General features: G+C 36.7%; 1 protein-coding gene and 1 long non-coding RNA gene across 2 annotated transcripts in view; one reads left to right on the plus strand and one right to left on the minus strand.

Annotated features, from left to right (window-relative positions):
* The window catches only part of LOC129125155 (desmoglein-4-like), a 24,912-nt gene continuing 5,766 nt past the window's right edge, over nucleotides 1-19,146 (plus strand). The window contains exons 1-15 of the mRNA XM_054640459.2: nucleotides 1-176; nucleotides 6,800-6,835; nucleotides 7,206-7,334; nucleotides 8,004-8,159; nucleotides 8,293-8,440; nucleotides 9,399-9,562; nucleotides 9,812-9,946; nucleotides 10,513-10,698; nucleotides 10,869-11,128; nucleotides 12,070-12,212; nucleotides 12,361-12,579; nucleotides 13,724-14,218; nucleotides 16,317-16,465; nucleotides 16,944-17,004; nucleotides 18,409-18,617. Of these exons, the coding sequence (XP_054496434.2) occupies nucleotides 129-176; nucleotides 6,800-6,835; nucleotides 7,206-7,334; nucleotides 8,004-8,159; nucleotides 8,293-8,440; nucleotides 9,399-9,562; nucleotides 9,812-9,946; nucleotides 10,513-10,698; nucleotides 10,869-11,128; nucleotides 12,070-12,212; nucleotides 12,361-12,579; nucleotides 13,724-14,218; nucleotides 16,317-16,465; nucleotides 16,944-17,004; nucleotides 18,409-18,617 (2,538 nt within the window). The 5' untranslated portion in view covers nucleotides 1-128. The remainder of the gene's footprint in view (nucleotides 177-6,799; nucleotides 6,836-7,205; nucleotides 7,335-8,003; nucleotides 8,160-8,292; nucleotides 8,441-9,398; nucleotides 9,563-9,811; nucleotides 9,947-10,512; nucleotides 10,699-10,868; nucleotides 11,129-12,069; nucleotides 12,213-12,360; nucleotides 12,580-13,723; nucleotides 14,219-16,316; nucleotides 16,466-16,943; nucleotides 17,005-18,408; nucleotides 18,618-19,146) is intronic.
* LOC143695113 (uncharacterized) overlaps nucleotides 10,942-19,146 on the minus strand; it is a 21,400-nt gene continuing 13,195 nt past the window's right edge. The window contains exons 2-4 of the long non-coding RNA XR_013184046.1: nucleotides 18,429-18,519; nucleotides 13,765-14,122; nucleotides 10,942-11,042 (exon numbers count right to left, since the gene is read on the minus strand). This is a non-coding gene — a long non-coding RNA (uncharacterized LOC143695113). The remainder of the gene's footprint in view (nucleotides 11,043-13,764; nucleotides 14,123-18,428; nucleotides 18,520-19,146) is intronic.

Genomic DNA, 19,146 nt, shown 5'->3' on the forward strand with positions numbered 1-19,146 from the left:
GAAGGGCTGAGTATAAGGACATGTACAGAGTGTCTTTTTAAATAGTCACCAGAGCTGGGGGGGGAGGGGAACAGGAACAGGCTTGTAACCATAACTCAGTTGGACTTGTTTCTGAGAAGTCAGATGCCATGGATTGGCTCCCTCACCGAACGGCTGCTTTTCTGTTCCTTTTGTTGGTAAGTCGGATTTTAAAACAATATTTGTAAATGCTGTGACTACGCCAGTTTCATCTTCCTCAGCAGACCATTACATTTTACATTGTAAACTATTCCCCAAAAATATCTGGTGAAATTTACCATAAAAACCAAAGCTCTGCTCATTTTAAACAGCACTTCTGAATGTTCTATAAAATCAAATAAGCTTTTCATTAAATACTGAAAAATGTTTCTTTTTAGACTTTTGGCAATCTGTTGATGTTCAAGATGTGACTTTCTATGTTTACTGCATGATTTTTCAGGCAAATGTGGCTGCTATTTAAAGGTCACAGTTATTAATAAAATGCTATAATTATAAACATTTTAATGGTTGGATATAATCCGGTTCTATGTCCTTACTTTTTTATCAGTTGAGGAAATACATTTTCTAAAAATTTAAAATGCCGTTTTTCTAAAACAATTAGCAAGATCATTTCAGAGCTGACCAAATCCTACAGCTATTTTCAAGAGAGAAAAAATGACAAAATTTAGTAATCTCAGTTAAGTAAAAATCAAGACTTGGCCTATTATTTCACATTGCAAAGGATTCCTGTGTTGTTGTGCCCTAGCGTCTGAGCCGCCATGTGCTGAGCAAGTGAGTGCATGATGAAAGTGTTGCTCTTTGGGTTTGTTTTTCTCACTGTAAAAGGAAAGTTGTGGCTATGGTCAAGTGGCATAGCTGTTCAATGTGTTCATTAAGGCATGGAAATTACCCAGAAGGGACTTAAAAGGGCTATGGGTGCCCTACTGCTCCTGCAATCTGATTTTTGCGTGGATTCATTTTGCTCATCTGTGATGACCTCTTGAAATTCGGTAGAGGTTTAAGGCCCTGAAGATTGAGAAGAGCAGGATTTCTGCTATAGTTATGTCCTGTGGTTTTCATGAAATTTTATGTTGTACACAGTGTATTAGTATGTGTAAATGTTTGTTAGCTTCTCATTATTGAATTCTCTAGAAATGCTGTAGTCTGAGAAAAAGTTTGTGTTATAGTTTAAGAAATCCTAAAACTATTATGAAAATACAATCGATTAATTTTAGGTGACAGCTCTGCAGTCAGTAAAGTAGAACTGATTAACACAGAGCAGCTGCCAAGCAAACAAGGGCAAAACTTGGCAAAAGCAAGTTATGGTTCGGATGAGTTTCAACTTGTTCAAGGCAGCAGAGAGGTGTCTGACACTGGCCTGCTGCACATCACACTAACACTTCTGGATTTTCATGAAGCACAAGTAACTATTCATTTCACTCAGTTACCTGGTGATGCACACTCCCAGTGTGTTGAAGTTCAAAATGCTTGACTGTTTTATGTCTAAGACCTGTCCATTCAAAGGCATTTTGCTGCTTTACTTCTCCCAGCAACTCTGGAGCCATTTTCATTCTATCATTATATTGTTGTTACAATTGCAAGTGATGGAGGGTAGGTGCTGGGTCAGAAAAAAGGAGCGATTCTGGAAAATGCCATTGTGTTTTGATGATTATCAAATATTTGAACTTTTACTACCCAGAGGAAACCCTTGTTGTTGTTATGTATTCTTCTGCCCAGCAATGTTCATGATGGCCTGTACGACTTAATAGCATCTCCCAACTCTTTAAAGAAAGGTGGCAGACAAACTCTCGCGATCAAATTATACATTTACGTATCAAGTTTTAGTGTATTCTGAGAAAAAGTTTTGGCTTTTGGCTTAACTAATCTTTCATGAAAATCACTTGTCTGAATGGTGTGTCTGGTTAGTATATTGTTAATAAGTTGCATCAACTAAAATTAACATGGAGTTATACATATTTTAGTATACTACTGCATTTTCAAAAAAAAAAAAAGGAAACTTACCAGCCCCGAAACAAATAATTTTCTCTGTGGATTTCACCATTGGTGGGACTGATTCTGCAACCTTTGCTCATGTGACTTCAAAGACATTATTCTCATGAGTAAGGGAGTTCTGTTTGTGATACTAGCACAGACACGTTTTATGGAAATAACCTGTTTGATCAGGTATGACTCTTCTCCTGCCAGCTATCATGTGACAGCCAATAATTTTAAATTCACCACATCTCTTATGCACTTTTGTCTGGATACATTTTCCCATATGTTATCTAGGCTTATTTTCCCCCCTCAATCATAAGGCTATGGTTACACATGCTACTCATAACTTGATTGCGTAAAAATAACGTAAAAATTGTCAGGAGCTACATCCTCTTTTTGTATATTCATCTGAAACATCTGCCAGAATTGAATCAGGAACTTGCAAGTTCTTCTGCCAAATAATTCTGTTGTAGAAATATAAACTAAAGCAATTCCACATCCAGGAACTATCACCTAAGATTAGGTACTTAAGCCTGCAGTTTTACATTCCTAAGTAAAATGGCCATTAAGCAAACATGCATTTGCAGCCAGAACGCTCTAAGTCATATCAGAATTCAGGTTTTATTGAGGAGATTTATTGAGGGCACTTAGCATGGCTAATTTGAAAAACTCAAATTTTAATGATAATGGCGTACACCCTATATTGAAATTACTTTTCTGTTCATTTTTCTAATGGTTAAGCTCATTTGCTCTATGGAAATATATTGTATCTGCATACAATAGAAGATACAATAGCAGAACATAAATAATCTCAGTGGAAACTTTCCTAAAGTTGTCAGTTCTTTGAGTAAACTTATTTTAAAATAAATAAAACTTAGAAGTAAATTCTTCAGCTTAACATGAGCATTGTCATAATTCCTGAATTATTCCTGTCACAACTCTTGAAAGAGTAATGGATTATCCATCCTGGGTGCAACTCAAAGTATTGCTAACCTAGGAAACACCTGACCTCCTCTGAATTAGAAAACAAAATGCCAGGAAAATAATCCAGAAAATCTTTCCCTTTAAATTGGATGAAGTACATTCATAAGTGACATATGAAAAAGTGAAGTATAGAAAAAGAAAATCATGTTGCAATGTTTAAAAAGTGATAAAATGGCATCTTTTTAAAATATGAGGGTTTGTCTTATATTTGAACTCTGCTTTTCATTATTTCATATGCACTGATGTATCATTTTTTTAAAGAGATGCAGAATGAATAAAGGGGAAGGGCTCATTATTGCAATCCTTTTCTAGTCAGGGCTTTGGATGAGTAAGAAAGGTGTAAAAGTCCCAAAACGCTGACAGTGCCAGAGCTACCACGGCAGCCTGATGACTAACACAATACGTGTGAGTTCTCAGCACTCCTCCCATCCAGGCCAACAACAATGCCACTGTTGACTTCAAAGAGAGAGAAGCAGATCCCATATGAATAATGCTGGGAAGATGTTAAAGGCATGTTCAGTCATTTAGATTTGAGTAGGTGGAGAAGGGAGGATTCTGTAATTACGTATGATATTGCTTGGTACTCAATTAATGATTAGTTAATTCTTGTTTGTAAATTGCTTTGAGGGTGCAAAGAACAGAAGACATCCTATGGGCCTAATTCTGTCCCCAGTTACATCAGAATAAATCCAGATTAACTCCAGTGTGACTCTAAGGTGTCATTTTGGAAACAGTGTCCAGGTATCATTACAATAAAAGACAAACTTTCAGACAGAACACTGTGCAAATGACAGAAACCAAGATGACCTGTTTCCTGCCTGCCCATCTCCCAACCCATAACAGAAACAGCTTGTGCAACCAGCATCTAGATTCTCTGCAGCTTCCTTTTTTTCACAGTCTCTCAGAGACTAACAGGACAGCAAATCTTGGCATCATTCTCACCAGCTTGCCTACCCCAAGGTCCTCAGGATGCATCCCACACATTCCAGTGGCTCCTATTGCTTTAATTATTGTTTATCCCTGTTTCTTTGGAAAGTACTGTACTTCGATATGGGTTTAGAAAGGATTTTTTAACTACCAAAAAATTTGCAGGGTTAGCTGCTAGGAGACAGAACTTATCTGCTGGAAATAGCACTAGAAAAAGAAAAGGGTTGCATCTCAGATAAATATTAGAAATAGACAACTAACCGGGTTAGGGAAAGACTTCTAACTGCTGGTGACAGTGGAGAACCAGAAGGCATTAGCTGGGGAGGGGAGGAGTCTCTATCCCTGAATCCAGTAGGATAAATATAATTTCAAAATTGTTCAGATTTATCTGGTGAACTAGACATTTATGTCTGATGTCTGCCCGTCCTCCTTCCTGTACCACAGCTATAACTGAGAGACATACCAAACAGAGCCACCATCGGAGTTCATCAGATCAGCCTTTTCAATAATAACATGAACTGTACTAAGGACTCTGAATTCAAGATCTTCCATTACCAACAAGTAGCAAAATGGGGTTTTCCTTCACTATCACTGCACAACTGTGAAAATACAGGGCCTAAATTCATAATCTGCAGCATCACCAACTGACAAATTCCTGATGCTCCCATTACTGGTGCTCAAAAACAAAGGATAAGACTCCAATGTGAAATATATATTTTTCACTGCTTGAAAACAGAACTCCCTATAGGCTGGAATCAAGAGATTTATGAATGCTCATGTCTTTAAGTAATAGAATTCTTTACAGGTATAATTCTTATTTCAGAAAAACTCAGAATAGTTTTTCAGAATATGAGAGTGATGTGGCTGGGTGTCAGGCATTAGTCTCACTGTTAAGTAACAGGATAGGCCACATGATGCAGACAGCAGACAAGATTCACTAACATTGCACTGGGAGGTGCATACCCATGGTTTGCCGGGTCAAGACAATTGTTTGCATGCCAGAAGGGATTTCAGCCTAAGGGTGGAGAGGATTTCATTGTGCTCACCAAATGAGGTGGGATAGACTGATAAGAGACGTTCAATTAGTGTTATTTCTGGTGGACCTCATCACTCAGGTTCTCTCGTGAGGGTGTAGTCTTCCCCTTTGACTCTTCCATGTTCCCCTGGGCTCCAAAGGGGATTATAAATAAACAGGACAGAGGTCCCACTGGGGCGAACAAACCCTGCCATTCACAGGGAGTCTGATATTGTCCCTTCTCTGACATGAGGAACAGAATGGCTGCACGTGAATTTGAACCCTATGCTGAAGCTGAAAATTTAATCAGTCATAAACCCAACAAAAGTTAAATGATGTATTGGTACTTTTAGCACAACATGAACATATTGTAGTGATTCTCCTGCAGAGTACTTTTCTTTACCATTTATGTCAATAGCTGGCTCAAACAAGGAAAAAAATCCTTACTCTGTGAATAGTCAAAAAAATTTCAAGGAACATATGCACATCAATTCGGCAGATCCAGTCTAAACTCCTCCATTGAGAAGCGGATTAAGGCATCCATTATAGGCCAAGGTCTCAAGGGATGTTTTGGGTAAAACCAGATCATAGGAAAACACTTTTTTGTAAATGACAGATGGTAAATTCTTGCAGCATAAAGGTAAATGGGGAAGAGAAAGAGGAAGGAGGGTGAAGCTGCTGTTCATTAATCTGTTGCATGTAAGAAGCTGTCTTAACATGAAGTAAGTGGAAAAAATTTTGTGTCCATGTTCCAGTCTTGCCAGTACAATGCAATAAATTTGAAGTGAGGAAAGTCCCATGATGTAAGGATAAAAGACGCCAGATTTTATCCAAATATTGCTGACATAAAACCCCACCGATATAACATATCAGACAAAAACCAAAGAAACCAAAACAAACAAAAAAGCTATGGGAAATTATAAGGAAGTGAAATACTCATAACTGCAGCTGTTAACATTTGTTGAGAAAAGAGAAACACTGCAATAATTTTTGAGTCACCTGGATATTTTGTATCTTCCAATGATGAATGAAACAAGAATCCAGTTCTGAAAATCCCACATTCTTCACCCTTTATTGTCTGAGGAGAGCCAAAGCAGATCCTAAACCTGAAAGAAATGCTCTGAAGAAAGTGAACTTCATTTTCACATCCTATTTAGGAATAAAGTTAATTAAATTGTGCTGTCTTTTAAATTGTGCTAATCAAGAAATTGAGGCTACTCTCATTTGAATTTTAGTTTTAAAGTAATTACATACTGCATCTGATCCTGCTACCTTTATTTACTCAAGATTAGTTACATAGTTGAGTCTTAAATCAAAATCAACTGCACTCCAGGGAAATTTGCCTGAAAACTTCAGGTGGGTTTCCATCTTACATTGAATCTCTTCAATCTCACTGGGGAGTTCCAAAAAACCCATTCTCATTCTTTCTGGTTAAATTACATAATTAAGTACTCCAGGGTTATTGTCAACTTTCCAAATTGGAAAAAAATGAAAAAAAGATTAAATTATTTATGATAAATACTTTCCTGGTTTCCTACGGTGTTTGATAAAAACTCTTACAAATACTTCTCTCTTCAGCTGAAGTGTTAAAAATCTGTGTGAAAGCTTTATTTTGATGAAGGTATAGTTTGAAAATTGCTCTGGTATATCCATTCAAGTTCTGTCTTGAAAGACAGAATGGATTTTGAAGGTTTTAACTCTCAAGGAATTTATGTGCTGGATATAGAAAAAATTTGAATTTCACAAACTCATTTATGGAAATCTTGCAGCTAAGTAAGCTATTGCAATAGGCCTGCAGTATAGCAATGTCTTACAGATGGGTTTTGCTTGCTGCATTTTGCCTTGCAGTTTTACATGCCAATTTTTTTATTGTTCTTGCAGGTACTCCTGGATTTCAGCACAGGATTTCATGTGGAGGTAATACTTATTTATTTAGAAACTATTTTTCTGATTAAACAAAATGTAACAAATGAAAAAATCACGTGGAAAATACTCAACTAAGACACTTCTGAACCTGAAGATTGAAAACATATTTAAATATTAAACAGCTGCAGGTAATAACCTGCTAACCCTCTCAAGAGAAATTCACTTAAATCTAAATGAGTATCTCATACAAATGAGTAATTTTAAAATAAACATGTACAGTCATAGAGTTTGGGACTCACAGACATGTAAAAAAGCACATGGTCTACAAAAATCTCTTTCCTTCTTATTGTTGGAAATTATAATTGTCTATATTTATTTTAAATGGACTGAGGTCACATGATACTGGAACTCTCTGTTAAAGGTAAAAGAATGGGATGAAAATGGAATGGCAAGATGGAAAACCTTTAGAAGACAAAAACGTGAATGGATCAAATTTGCTGCAGCTTGTAGAGAAGGAGAAGACAATTCCAAGAGGAATCCAATTGCCAGAGTAAGTAGAAAGAAAAACACAAGTATTCACTGACAAGGAAGTTTTGCCAAAGACAGGCTGATAAAAGCAGAGAGATTTAAAAATACATATGCTTAGAGTAGTAAGAGAAAGGAATGCAGAATAAAAGAAAGATCATGCAACATTCCCAGCTCTGCTGAGACAGTCTCATAAGGTGAATCCACGTGGCTGTTGAGGAGTAACCAGAGGCTTCCTAGAACATTGCCATGAGTCTACTTCCCAGGCAGCTCCAACCAGTGATATTTTTCTTCTCTCTCTCTCTCTCTCTACCTGGGAAACCCCTGAGCAGAAATTCAAAGATTGTACATGACCTGTGGGAAACAGAGAAAAAGAAATATTTTCCTATTCTCTCACTGTGATCATGCCCTTACTGAGTTCCAGCCACAGTGTGATACCCTTGGAATATCTCTTCATTTCCCTGACAGGCATAGGAGAAATAAAAGGCCCATCCAGCCCTTAAGGGTTCACAGATGTCTAGGTTGACATTTTGTAGAGGACCCTTCCATTGATTCTGTCAACTGAACCTTGTAGTAAGTGGTTGAGAAACTGAAGTTATATAGAATTTTTTACAGGAAGTAGGAATAGAAGAAAAAACCCTGTAGGTGTCCTCGGTAAACTGGCATAAATTATTATTATTATCTGTAACTGTAGATCCGGTCTGACTGTGAAGAAGACAATCCAATCACATACAGCATCTCTGGAGTTGGAATTGATCGTGCACCCTATGGAATATTTGTTGTTAACCCAAGAACAGGAGAAATTAATATAACATCAATAGTGGATAGGGAAATAACACCAGTATTTGTTGTAAGTACTCCCCTTTTTCTTGACCTTTATAATGATGGATCCGGGATGGGGCAGACAACCAATTGGTTTATTTCAGATTGCTACTTTGCTTACAAAACTTTTGGTTTTAAAACAAGTAAATCTCTTTATTTAGATACGTTGCTTTGCTAAACACTCAGTGACTGGTATAGATTTGGAACCACCTCTTGAACTTCGAGTCAGAGTCCTGGATATAAATGATAACCCTCCTGTATTTGCACAAACTGTATTTACGGGATCTGTTGAAGAGAGCAGCATGGACAGTGAGTACCTGTGCTGTGCTTTCTTCAGTACTGCTAGTGAAGCTCACAGAATACAGTTAATATAAACCTGGGGAGCTCTTTCTGCTTTTCTTAGGCAATGACATAAAATGGTCGGGGCCACTGCCGAGGAGGGAGCAGCAAATGCTTCTCCAAGTGCTATTTGAGCCAGGGCCTGGGCTAATTGCTATAAATTAAACAGCAATGCTTCCTTCTCCCTTTCCTCCCACACACGAGTGCTGAATGTTCCAGCATACCATCATGCAAATTCTTTCAGATGTGAAAATGTAAAAGAAATAATTTCATTCCTTCTCATTAGAATAAAAATATCATTACACTTATTTCCTTGGAGGGTATGTAAAATACATTTTCCCCCATTTTTCTCTTTCAAATATTTGTACTTGTAGCCTGTGTATTTGCAATTGCAGCAGAATATTACTAAATAATTCTGTACTTAAACCATTAAAATAGTTCTTTTTACCAAAAATGCAGCAATCAACATTAGACATGCAAATAGCACTGAGGCAATGGTGCCTAACACTAATTTTCTTCTTTCTAGAAATTCTCATTTAAAGCTGTGATTTCTTATAGTAATCTCTACAAGCTCAGTACTTACTGTATTTGCATATTCCCTATGGTGATAGGGAATTTAACTTCTTTAAAGAAGTTCAGTGAAAGTCTGCATTATTCTTTCTGACATGGATTTTTAATTCATTTGAAGTTATTAACATTGTCAGAATCAGTACTACAAAACTAAAGTTTTGGTTTTCTCTGTAAATGTCAAGGAATAGATAGCCTTCTATCATTTTCATACACTGTTTTAGCGTTGTCTTCACGAGTTGTTTCCAAGAACTCAAGAGATTTTGGGGGTTTTTTTGGTTTGTTTGATTTTTTTTGTTTGCTTGTGTGCTTGTTTTGTAGGGTTTTTTTTAATTACTATTATTTTTAAATTTATTTTTAGACACACTGGTGATGAAAATCATTGCAACAGATGCAGATGAACCTAACCACTTGAATTCTAAAATTGCCTTCAAAATAGAGAGTCAGGAACCTTCTGGTCCACCCATGTTCATTATGAATAAATACACAGGAGAACTCCATCTTGCAAATTATCTTGACAGAGAGGTAACATTTCCCCTTCCAAAGTTAAATAAAATTATGCTGTAGTGACTATGTGCTATGAGAGTGAGAAAAATATAGAAGAGAGAGAAAGGTTGTGGTTTTTTTAAATATTAGTGGATAAATGCATGGTTTTGATGTGTCGCAATAAAATGTCTAAGTAGAATTCCTGTATTAGGAAATAGTAGCAAGCATGAGTTATTTATAAGATGCACAGATGGTCTTCTAACATACTCATTTCTCTTTTTGTGACAGCAACATAGTAGCTACACTCTGGTTGTGAAGGCATCAGACCGGGACGGGGCTGCAGATGGAATATCATCGCTTTGTAGCTGTAATGTGAAAGTTATTGATGTCAATGACAACTTTCCAACTCTTGCTCAAAGCTCTGTAAGTTTCCAATAACAAAGGCAGCAATACTGATTTAAAACCCCATTTAAAAGCCCCATTGGTAACAGAGCCCTTACTAACCCATAGAGAACTTTCACATTTACATGCTCCATGGGATTGACAGAGTTGTTCCCTTGAAGAGTGCTAAAAATACAATCTGCCACTTGTGCAACAATTCTGGTAACATACACACAGATCATTTTTGCATCCAGAGATGTAAATCCTGACACTGTTAGGACTGACTTCTTTGTATTCAGAGAAATCATACAGGTGCCCAGATCCCTGCAATATGAGATTATGTAGAATAACCCAGTCCTTGGAAGACCATTTCTTATAGAAAGCACAAATCCTTTTCTTCTAAGATGCCTCTGCAAACCTTGGAGGTGACGCTTGGAGATTTTCAAATCTGTAATCATAATCACAATTTTCCCAGAACACATTGTTTTTATTTTAAAAATTTATTCTTTGCTCAGAACATCCTTCAAAAGAATCTCTGCAAACAGCTGTGGTTTCCTGTTTTCCAAACATATATATGTTTGCTAATAGGTATTTGTCTGTCATTTCAGTTTTCAGCAAGTATTTCAGAAAATTCACTCAGTTCAGAACTGCTACGAATACAAGCTCTGGATGCTGATGAAGAGTTTACAGACAATTGGTTAGCAGAGTTTTTCTTTATATCCGGTAATGAAGATAACTGTTTTGAAATTGTTACAGATCGAGCTACAAATCAAGGAATCCTCAGAGTAATTAAGGTATGGATAAATATTGTGATTCAGCTCTTGACTTAAAATTTTAATTAATTGTTAGTAGAAATAAACAGGCAGTAAAAACACTGTCACTCAACCATTTAAAATAAAAAATATTTTTAAAATATTAAAGGAGCTTTTATGTATTATCTAGTTCTCTGTGGTTTACCTTTTAGGAGCTAGATTTTGAACATATGCGAACTCATTCACTGATGATCGGCGTCAGGAATGTAGCTGCATTCCACCACTCTGTTGCACATGAGTACCAGATATTTGGGACACCCCTCACAGTAGAAGTAAAAAATTTGATTGAACCACCAAGATTTCATCCATCTTCAGTTGTGTTTTCCCTGCCAGAAGGCGCAAGAGTGAATTATGTTGTAGGAACATACACAGCTATGGATGAGGACACTAGAACCATTGCATCAAATGTTGTGTAAGCTCTGCTCCGCTTAACTTCCTGGATGGAATAATTCTTTTGAGATTTCAATGGGAGGAGGAATACATATTTTAAAGGATGCTCTAAAAAATAATGATTATTGATTAGCAATAGAAAAATGGCAATAGAATAGTACTATATAGTATCATACATTCTATGTTATTATGGAATAGTATATAGCCCATTTTGTCCTTTTCTTTCCTGACTACTTTTCTTAGCCTTATGCACAAGACAAAGAAAAGATCACTTTTCTAACAGGCTGTAACTTAAATAGACTAGAAGAGGGTTTGTTTTTTTTTTTTTTCTCAGCCTAAGAATGCTTTTTCTTGAAACATTTGCTACAAGGAGGGAATTTGTTAGCATCTCAACAAAGCAGGCAGAAAATCCCAATAACAGTCAATATTTTCCAATCAGAGTAGAATAAGCCCCTACTAGCTCATTCTCTAGTAAAAAAAAATTTACACCTGTTTCTCTTGAAATTAACAATAATAACTGAGACTATAATTTGCTTTTCAGTGCATGTAGAAATAAATACAGCCTATTTAAAAATAGTTGAAAAAAAAATTCCTAAGACACAGAAATGTGTCAGCAAATACCACTTTAGAATGTTATAGGATGAACTGTGGATTTAACCATTGCAATCAACAAGGATTCTAGTAAAGGTTTACAGGATCCAGAAAAGTTTTACTTTTGGACTATGATGCCACTTTCAAAATAAAATGGGTTTCTATGCATTAGCTTTATTCCTAATTACTTTTCTGGTCTACATTTTTTTGGAGTCTACATGGATTTTGCTTGAACTGGGTGAAATGCAATAGGATCTAGCATAGCCGAAAGAAAAATGCCAAAAGAAAAGTGCCAAATTTTGTCCGCAAAATAAATATGTAATATGTATATTCATAACATAACACTGAGTATTTTTACTTCACCAAACACAGATATAGTATAGGACGTGATCCAGCTGCCTGGTTCAGAATCAATCAAAACACTGGTGAAATCACACTGAACAAAGTTATTAGCCGGGAATCTGTCTATCTAGTCAATGGGCAGTACCAAGCAGAGGTTCTGGCTATCACCAGAGGTAAGAAAAGAGATTAATTTTTCCAAAATAAACTCTTTGTGTTCCAGATTTCTCTAAATGTTTTTTGCTGTTTCTAGTTTTCCAACCCTAACTGCATTGTTTATAGTATCAGTATTCCCTCTTGACCACAAATACCTTCTTTTTACAGGGGTTCCTCGATATACTGCTACTGGCACCGTTGTGCTTTCACTGGATGGCATCAATGCCAATTGCCCAGCTATTAATACTGAAGTGAGGAAAGTATGTATGCATTCCCCATCAGTGGTTATCTCAGCAAAGCCTAGGGATGGTGTTGTCTATGCTACCCCCTTCACATTCAGCATACATGGTGAACCTCAGACTACATGGATTATCAGACGAATAAATGGTAAATTAACCTGCATTTTATAACAGAATAAATGATAGCAATAAGCTCTTATTTAAAATAACTGATTGGGATGTTACTTTATTAACAAACAAAACACTTATTAGAATCTATTCAAATCACAGTTAAATACAAAACTAAGAAGTTACTCCAAATTTGAATATATGCATGCAAATACATATATATTAGAATATTTAAATCAGAAATATTACATGTATTATATTTTAAAGAAAACTGAAAATTTACTAGCAAAACTGTACTTTGAGTATAGATATGACAAGAGCCTTTATGGGTCTAAACATAATGAAATAAGTCAAAAGGAGTAATTTGACACTTTTTTATTTCTGTGTTATCTAAAAAATCCTAAGCATATATCAAATCTCAAATTTGTTTATTAAAGTATAAAGTTTATAGTTAGCAGATATTTACTTTTATGACAGGCATATGAAAATGGCAAATTAAGATTACAATTTTTAAAATTTATTGTACCAGTCACACCTACTTGTATTTTAAAGAAAATTGTTTTAGTCAGTGCCCAGTGAAGCTTTGCCAGTTTCCTTCAATACGACATAACAAAATAATGAATTAATCAAATCCCATGCATAACTAAATGACAGAATTTGCATAACTTACTGTTTACACAGAAGACTACATTATATGGCTAGTATCACAATTGCATTGTTCTTCAGTCTCCTACCTGTCCTAAACAGCTGCAAATATGTAATCTTAAATATTTTAAACCTTCTGAAAAACATGGATGTATTCCTTGAGAGAGGAATAAAAAATGCATAAAACTTTCAACTTTTACCTTTACCATTGTGCAAATAAAATACAGGAAATTCAGCAGTAGAAATAAAAGACTTCATTTTCCCCTTTTGTATTGCTCAAGTTTATAAGTGATAACTAGACTGATTTGGCCCAGGTTTTGCAAGGAAAAAAACAAGCATAGATGAGTACTTTATGTTTCAGTTTTGAGTAAATACTGTAGATGCATAAGTAATTGAGGTGCTTAGAAAGGGAACACTTTGTTTCATTCTGTTCTATGAATGTAATACACAAGTAGTACAGATTTGTACAACACTTATAGTCAATACCTTCATCCAAATATTTTTCTCTTTTTTTTTTTTTCTTTTTTTTTCTCTCCAAGATTCCTCTGCGGAACTAGTGGGCCAGAACATAGACTTTTACCTTTATAGGATCTACATTGTTGTAAGGGACAGCCAAGGCCGGCGCTGTGCTCGACCACACATAATTCCTGTGCAAGCCTGCCAGTGTGATAGCCGGAACTACTGCACCAGTGGGGCCACAAGAATAATTATCATCGGTGGTGGTGGTGGCGCTGGTGGTGGCACTGGTGGTGGTGGCGGCACTACTGGCGGTGGTGGCGGCGGCACTGGTGGAGGAGGCCGGGAAGACGGAGGACAGCAAGGTGGTGGTGATTATGGAACTGGAGGAGATTATGTGGACCACACAGATTGGCAGGGTTATACTGATGGCTACGGAGGAGGCGAGGAAGGATATACTGCCTCCACTGATGACGGTTACGCTGGAAATGAAAATTATGGCAGGCAATTAGACTCAAATACCACACTTAGTGGTGCTGCCATTGGCCTGATGTTCCTCGGCGGATTAATATTTGTTTGTAAGTATAAAATTAAGAAAACTGTTTTTATTATTTTTCTAAATAATGTAAAAAATGCATTTTTCAAGTCTTCTAAAATAAGGTTACTTTTTCAGTTGGTTGTTAATCCACTGGCTGCTATTGGCCATTTGATAGAGAAAAAAATTGTCTTTTAAATGAAAAGGATTTCCATAAGTTTTATGTTATACATAGATTTTTCATTTAAAATTAAGCATTTTCTTTCTAAGACTTCTTATTACAATTCTTAGACAGAGCTGTCCTGTCACTTACATTTTGCAATTTTTACTTCCATTACATTACTAGAAGAAATGGGTAAGTATCAGCTCCGAGTTTGGTATGAAAGGATCTAAAGAACAAGATTCCTTTGAACTCAAAGCCAGATTTCAGTAGCAGAACAATAAGTCATAGATTTTGAAACTTTTGGCTACTCCTTCCAAACATTACATCTAATAAAAAACCAGTAGCATTTTTGATAACAGGATCAAAACAGGATGTTAATTCATTTGTCCTAGTATGTTCATGAAGAATTATGAGCTTCGTGGACTCAAGTTAGAATTTATACAAGCAATTATTTCTCAGACTACCACAATCATAGGTGATCATGCCCTGGGCATCAAGTAATCAACATCTAAAATTTTCCACTGCAGAAATACTGACTACCAAACCTGAGGAAATTGATTTTTTTTCCCCCTGATTTTTTGAGGAGGGGGTTTGGCTTGGGTTTTGATCTTTGTTTATTAGGAATCAACAAATACAAAATTTTGAAGCTTCAAAAGGTTGTGCAATTTGTAGTCCCCAGATGGTTTAAGTTACAGGACAGACTGTCTTTCTGCCTTTGTAAATTTCCCCTCATAGTCTGGAGTAAATACATCCTTAGTCATGCTGTATGAGGCAGCACTTTGTACACAGTGTAGTCCTCTCCCCTTTTCATTTCACTTTGATGTTCAAGTAATCAGAGGGCTGGAGCAACTCTCCCATGAAGACGAGCTGAGAGAGTTGGAACTGCTCAGCCTGGAGAAGTCTCCAAAGGAAACCTTAGGGCAGCCTTCCAGTCCCTAAAGGAGTCCTGCAAAAAAGCTGGAGAGGGACTTTTTAAAAAGGCATGTTGTGACAGGACAAGGAGCAATGGATTTAAACTGAAAGACAGTAGGTTTAGGAAGCAATTCTTAGCTGTGAGAGTGATGAAACAGAGGCACGTGTTGCCCAGAGCAGTTGTGGATGCACCATCTCTGGTTCAAGGCTGGGCTGGACAAGTCTTTGAGCAACATGGTAAGTGGAAAGTGTCCCTGCCCATGGCAGAGGGATTGGAACTAAATGGTATTTAAGATCTCTTCCAACCCAACCCATTCTATGATTCTATGAATTAATACTGCATTGCCTTTCTAAAATAAGCAGTGTTTTTGATGCTCACCATTACAAGCATTCTGCAATTTCCAGCACTGAGTTTTTTAAACAACTAAGCATAACACAGCACTCTGGGAAACCTGACTCACTCTATGTAAACATTTGGTGAAACTAGGGCTTGGGGATTGCCCCTACTGCTTTTTCAAATCAAGCATTATGTATATGTAATGTACAACTGGAGCCTTAGCCAATGATCTCTGTAGTCAGGTGGACTCTCCACTGATTCTCATATGTCTATTATCACTAATGTGTATTTCTTTTCAATTATTATACTTGAAGAGAAAAATGTATGCCCATATTATGTATGCATAATATCTGGAAAGAATAGCACTGAATGCTATACACAGCAACACTGGTTTTGTTTGTTTAATTTTAATATGTATGCAACTTATATTGGTTCAGCTGAGACAGATCAAAGTCTGTTCCCAGGTGTATAAGCATAAATTTAGAGTAACAGCCCCACCCCTGTGCTGCTGTGCTATAACTAAAGGTACAAATTATTCTGAATTTACAAATACAGGTATCTCCATAAGCAGCAAATGATTATGAAAGCCAGACTTACAGGCTGCTTGGTTAGAAACATTTGAAAGGCGTATTTTCAAAAGTTCATGAGTACCTGCCCTCTGGGGAGAGCAGCTATTCCTGCGAGGAAGAGATGTGTTAAATCATTGTTTCCTGTTTCTTTCCTCGTTAGTGATTCCAATTTTGATGTCAATGAGCGACTGTTGTGGCTGTGGACCTGGCGCTGCAGGTGGAGTTGGAACTGGATTTGAACCTGTACCTGAATGTACAGAAGGGGCAATTCATCCATGGGGAATAGAAGGTGCACAGCCTGAAGACAGGGTCAGTACATCCCATGTTTCTAAAACCAGAAGTAATTCATGAGTAAAGGCTGCATTTTTTTTAGAGAAAGTGATAGTAACACTGTGTAATCTAAAACCAGTCTGGCATTGTCAACTATTGCCAGGCAGTGATCAGATATCACTGATGGGGTTTATGTGTTTTAAGCAGTGGTAAGTTAGTTTGGCACAAAAGTTTGGTGCCACTGTTCCTTCAGATGAAGCGTAACAACCAGCAAGCTTCTTCAGTGCAAGTTTAGGAGAAAAGAACACAAATCATCTTCATTGATCATTGTTCATGTTGACAAGGGAAAAAAATTGTAGTCTCTTTGTTTTGTTTTGTTTTGTTATGGAGATGGTGATAATGACTAGCTACCATTAACAGTTTGGACTGCTAATTTCTTAACATAATTCACAAAGTCTCGGTCTTCATATGGGAATTTCAAGGTAATCATTCAAGGAGTGAAAATGTTGTTTTCCAGGATGTCTCGCACATTCTTGCCCCAACAACCGCTGCAGGAGGTGATTTTGGTGAACCTTCAGGTAAGCAGATCCTTACATCTTCTATGTTATGCTGTCATAAAGCTGTCTTTCAGCACTTCATGCCTTCAGATTCATGGGGTCCTTTGTTTTCCCAGTTTAACCCAACCCTTCCAATCTCACATCTGCAGATAGTCAAACTCATGCTGGTAGCACTTCCAGTATGAATAAAAAGTCTGGGGTTTGAGCTTTTGAACAGATTAATTTCGGCAAACTACACTTATTTTGAAATAGCTGCCATGGCTTTCAAATCCCAGGTATTTTTTCTTTATCAGTACAGCTACTGAATGGAGGGCATTTTCAAGACACCAGTTTTAGCAGAAATCATTCTTTAGCCAGAATAAGGATATTTGCTTTCATACCTTGGGTAAAATCTTCAGTTCTCCCCAGTTTCTGGCTTCCCACAAGGGAGCATGTGAAGTAGCTAGTTAGTTAGTGACAATTTGTGTGTTAACCTAGACAAGCTGATACATAACACAATAAATGTATGCTTCTGAGACAAGGTTCCTCCAGGAATTCAATGATCGTAGAGAATAAACCCAGATGTGCAGCGCTACTTTCTCCTTCTCCCCCATTCCTTACTTCAGAAGAGGAATGGCACAGATCCATTTTCCTGAGCTTCTGAAAGGAAGAAATGTTTCTCTGCTGACCATTTATTTATAGAAGAATGTTGTCAGATTTCTCATTTCATAAAAATGAAAAAAATATGCAATTTAGCCTGTTTCCCATAACCATAGTCAAGACTACTGTATGCAATTGTTTTAATATATGTTGATCATTAAGAAAATTCTTTCCTTTTTATCATGTATTAAAAATATGGAGAAGATAAAATCCTGTAAGTATTACTTCATAACTTATAAAAAAGGCCATTTCCATTATGCATCATAAACTGGTGGTTATTATGATCCATTGTTGTTCTCCCCTAAAAAATCTAGAACATGTGAAAACTCCTTATTTTCTAGGATTTACAAAACTCTTTATTTTCTAAGTGTGTAAGGGAAAAAAAATAATGCCAATGTGATCATAAATATGCATTTATGCATTTGCACAGATAAACATTATCTGATTTTCTAACACAAACCCCATGACAGCACATATATACACTAGACAGAATAATCTGTCCAGCCAATAACAAAATAAGTAACTGATTTTCTAAAACACATGCACTCGTGTTGCCTAGCCTCAAGAATAAAATCAAGCACTTACATGTCTGTTAATACGTATATAATTGTTACTGCAGTTTCAAAGTTTGGTGCCTGTGCACATACCTGCGACTGAGACTGGTCTAAAATACCTTTAGAAACTCAGAAGTGTCATTATAGCATTTGTAAAAACAACTGACAGATTGTGTGTAAAGCTTCACAGAGCACAGCAGACATATATAATAACACATTTTTCTGCTTTCAGACATATATAATAACACATACGGAGGAGGAGGAGTAGTAGCTTCTGGAGTTGAAGAAACTACAGGTGTTGGCTATGGCACTGGTACTGGCTACGGAACAGCTGGAGGAATTTCTGGAACAGGAGAAGCAAAAGGGTCAATCGGAGGAACAATAAAAGAGTATCGAGAAGGAGGAGTGAACATGGCCTTCCTAGACAACTATTTCTCTGAGGTAATTAAATGCTGTTCTTTGAATTAGTACTGTGAGCAGGCTTTCTGTTAGATTCTCCTTCCCAGGTTCCATGGTGGAAATCCAAATTGATTCTACTCAAATTGAAATTTCCACGCTATTAGACTGCTGTGAGAGCAAAGCTGATCACACTGGTAGGAAAAGTTACAACACTAGTAGTAATAACGTCTTTGGGCTGCTGCCATAGTAGGTGGATTGTTCAACAGCCTTTTTGTAAAATTGATGGACATAATGCGGGTCGGGGTAGGAAGCAATTAAATTATTTCATAATTACCCACCAAATTTATGTATTCCCAACCTTTCTCAATGTATAAATATTTAATAACTTTTTGGAATTGTTCACTCCTGCTTCCTGTACAGTTTGTTTGATGCAGTAATTTTAATCCTGAAAGAACTTTAAACATCAGTTCTTCCTTATTTTTATCGCCATTTCTGGTCCCTAAAAGACTCATGAACTACCAGTGACACCAATATGAAGTTTTTCAATTGGCAACACCTAAATTCATCTTTA

The sequence above is a fragment of the Agelaius phoeniceus genome, chromosome 1 (assembly GCF_051311805.1).
Source record: "Agelaius phoeniceus isolate bAgePho1 chromosome 1, bAgePho1.hap1, whole genome shotgun sequence".
NCBI classification, from domain to species: Eukaryota; Metazoa; Chordata; class Aves; order Passeriformes; family Icteridae; genus Agelaius; species Agelaius phoeniceus.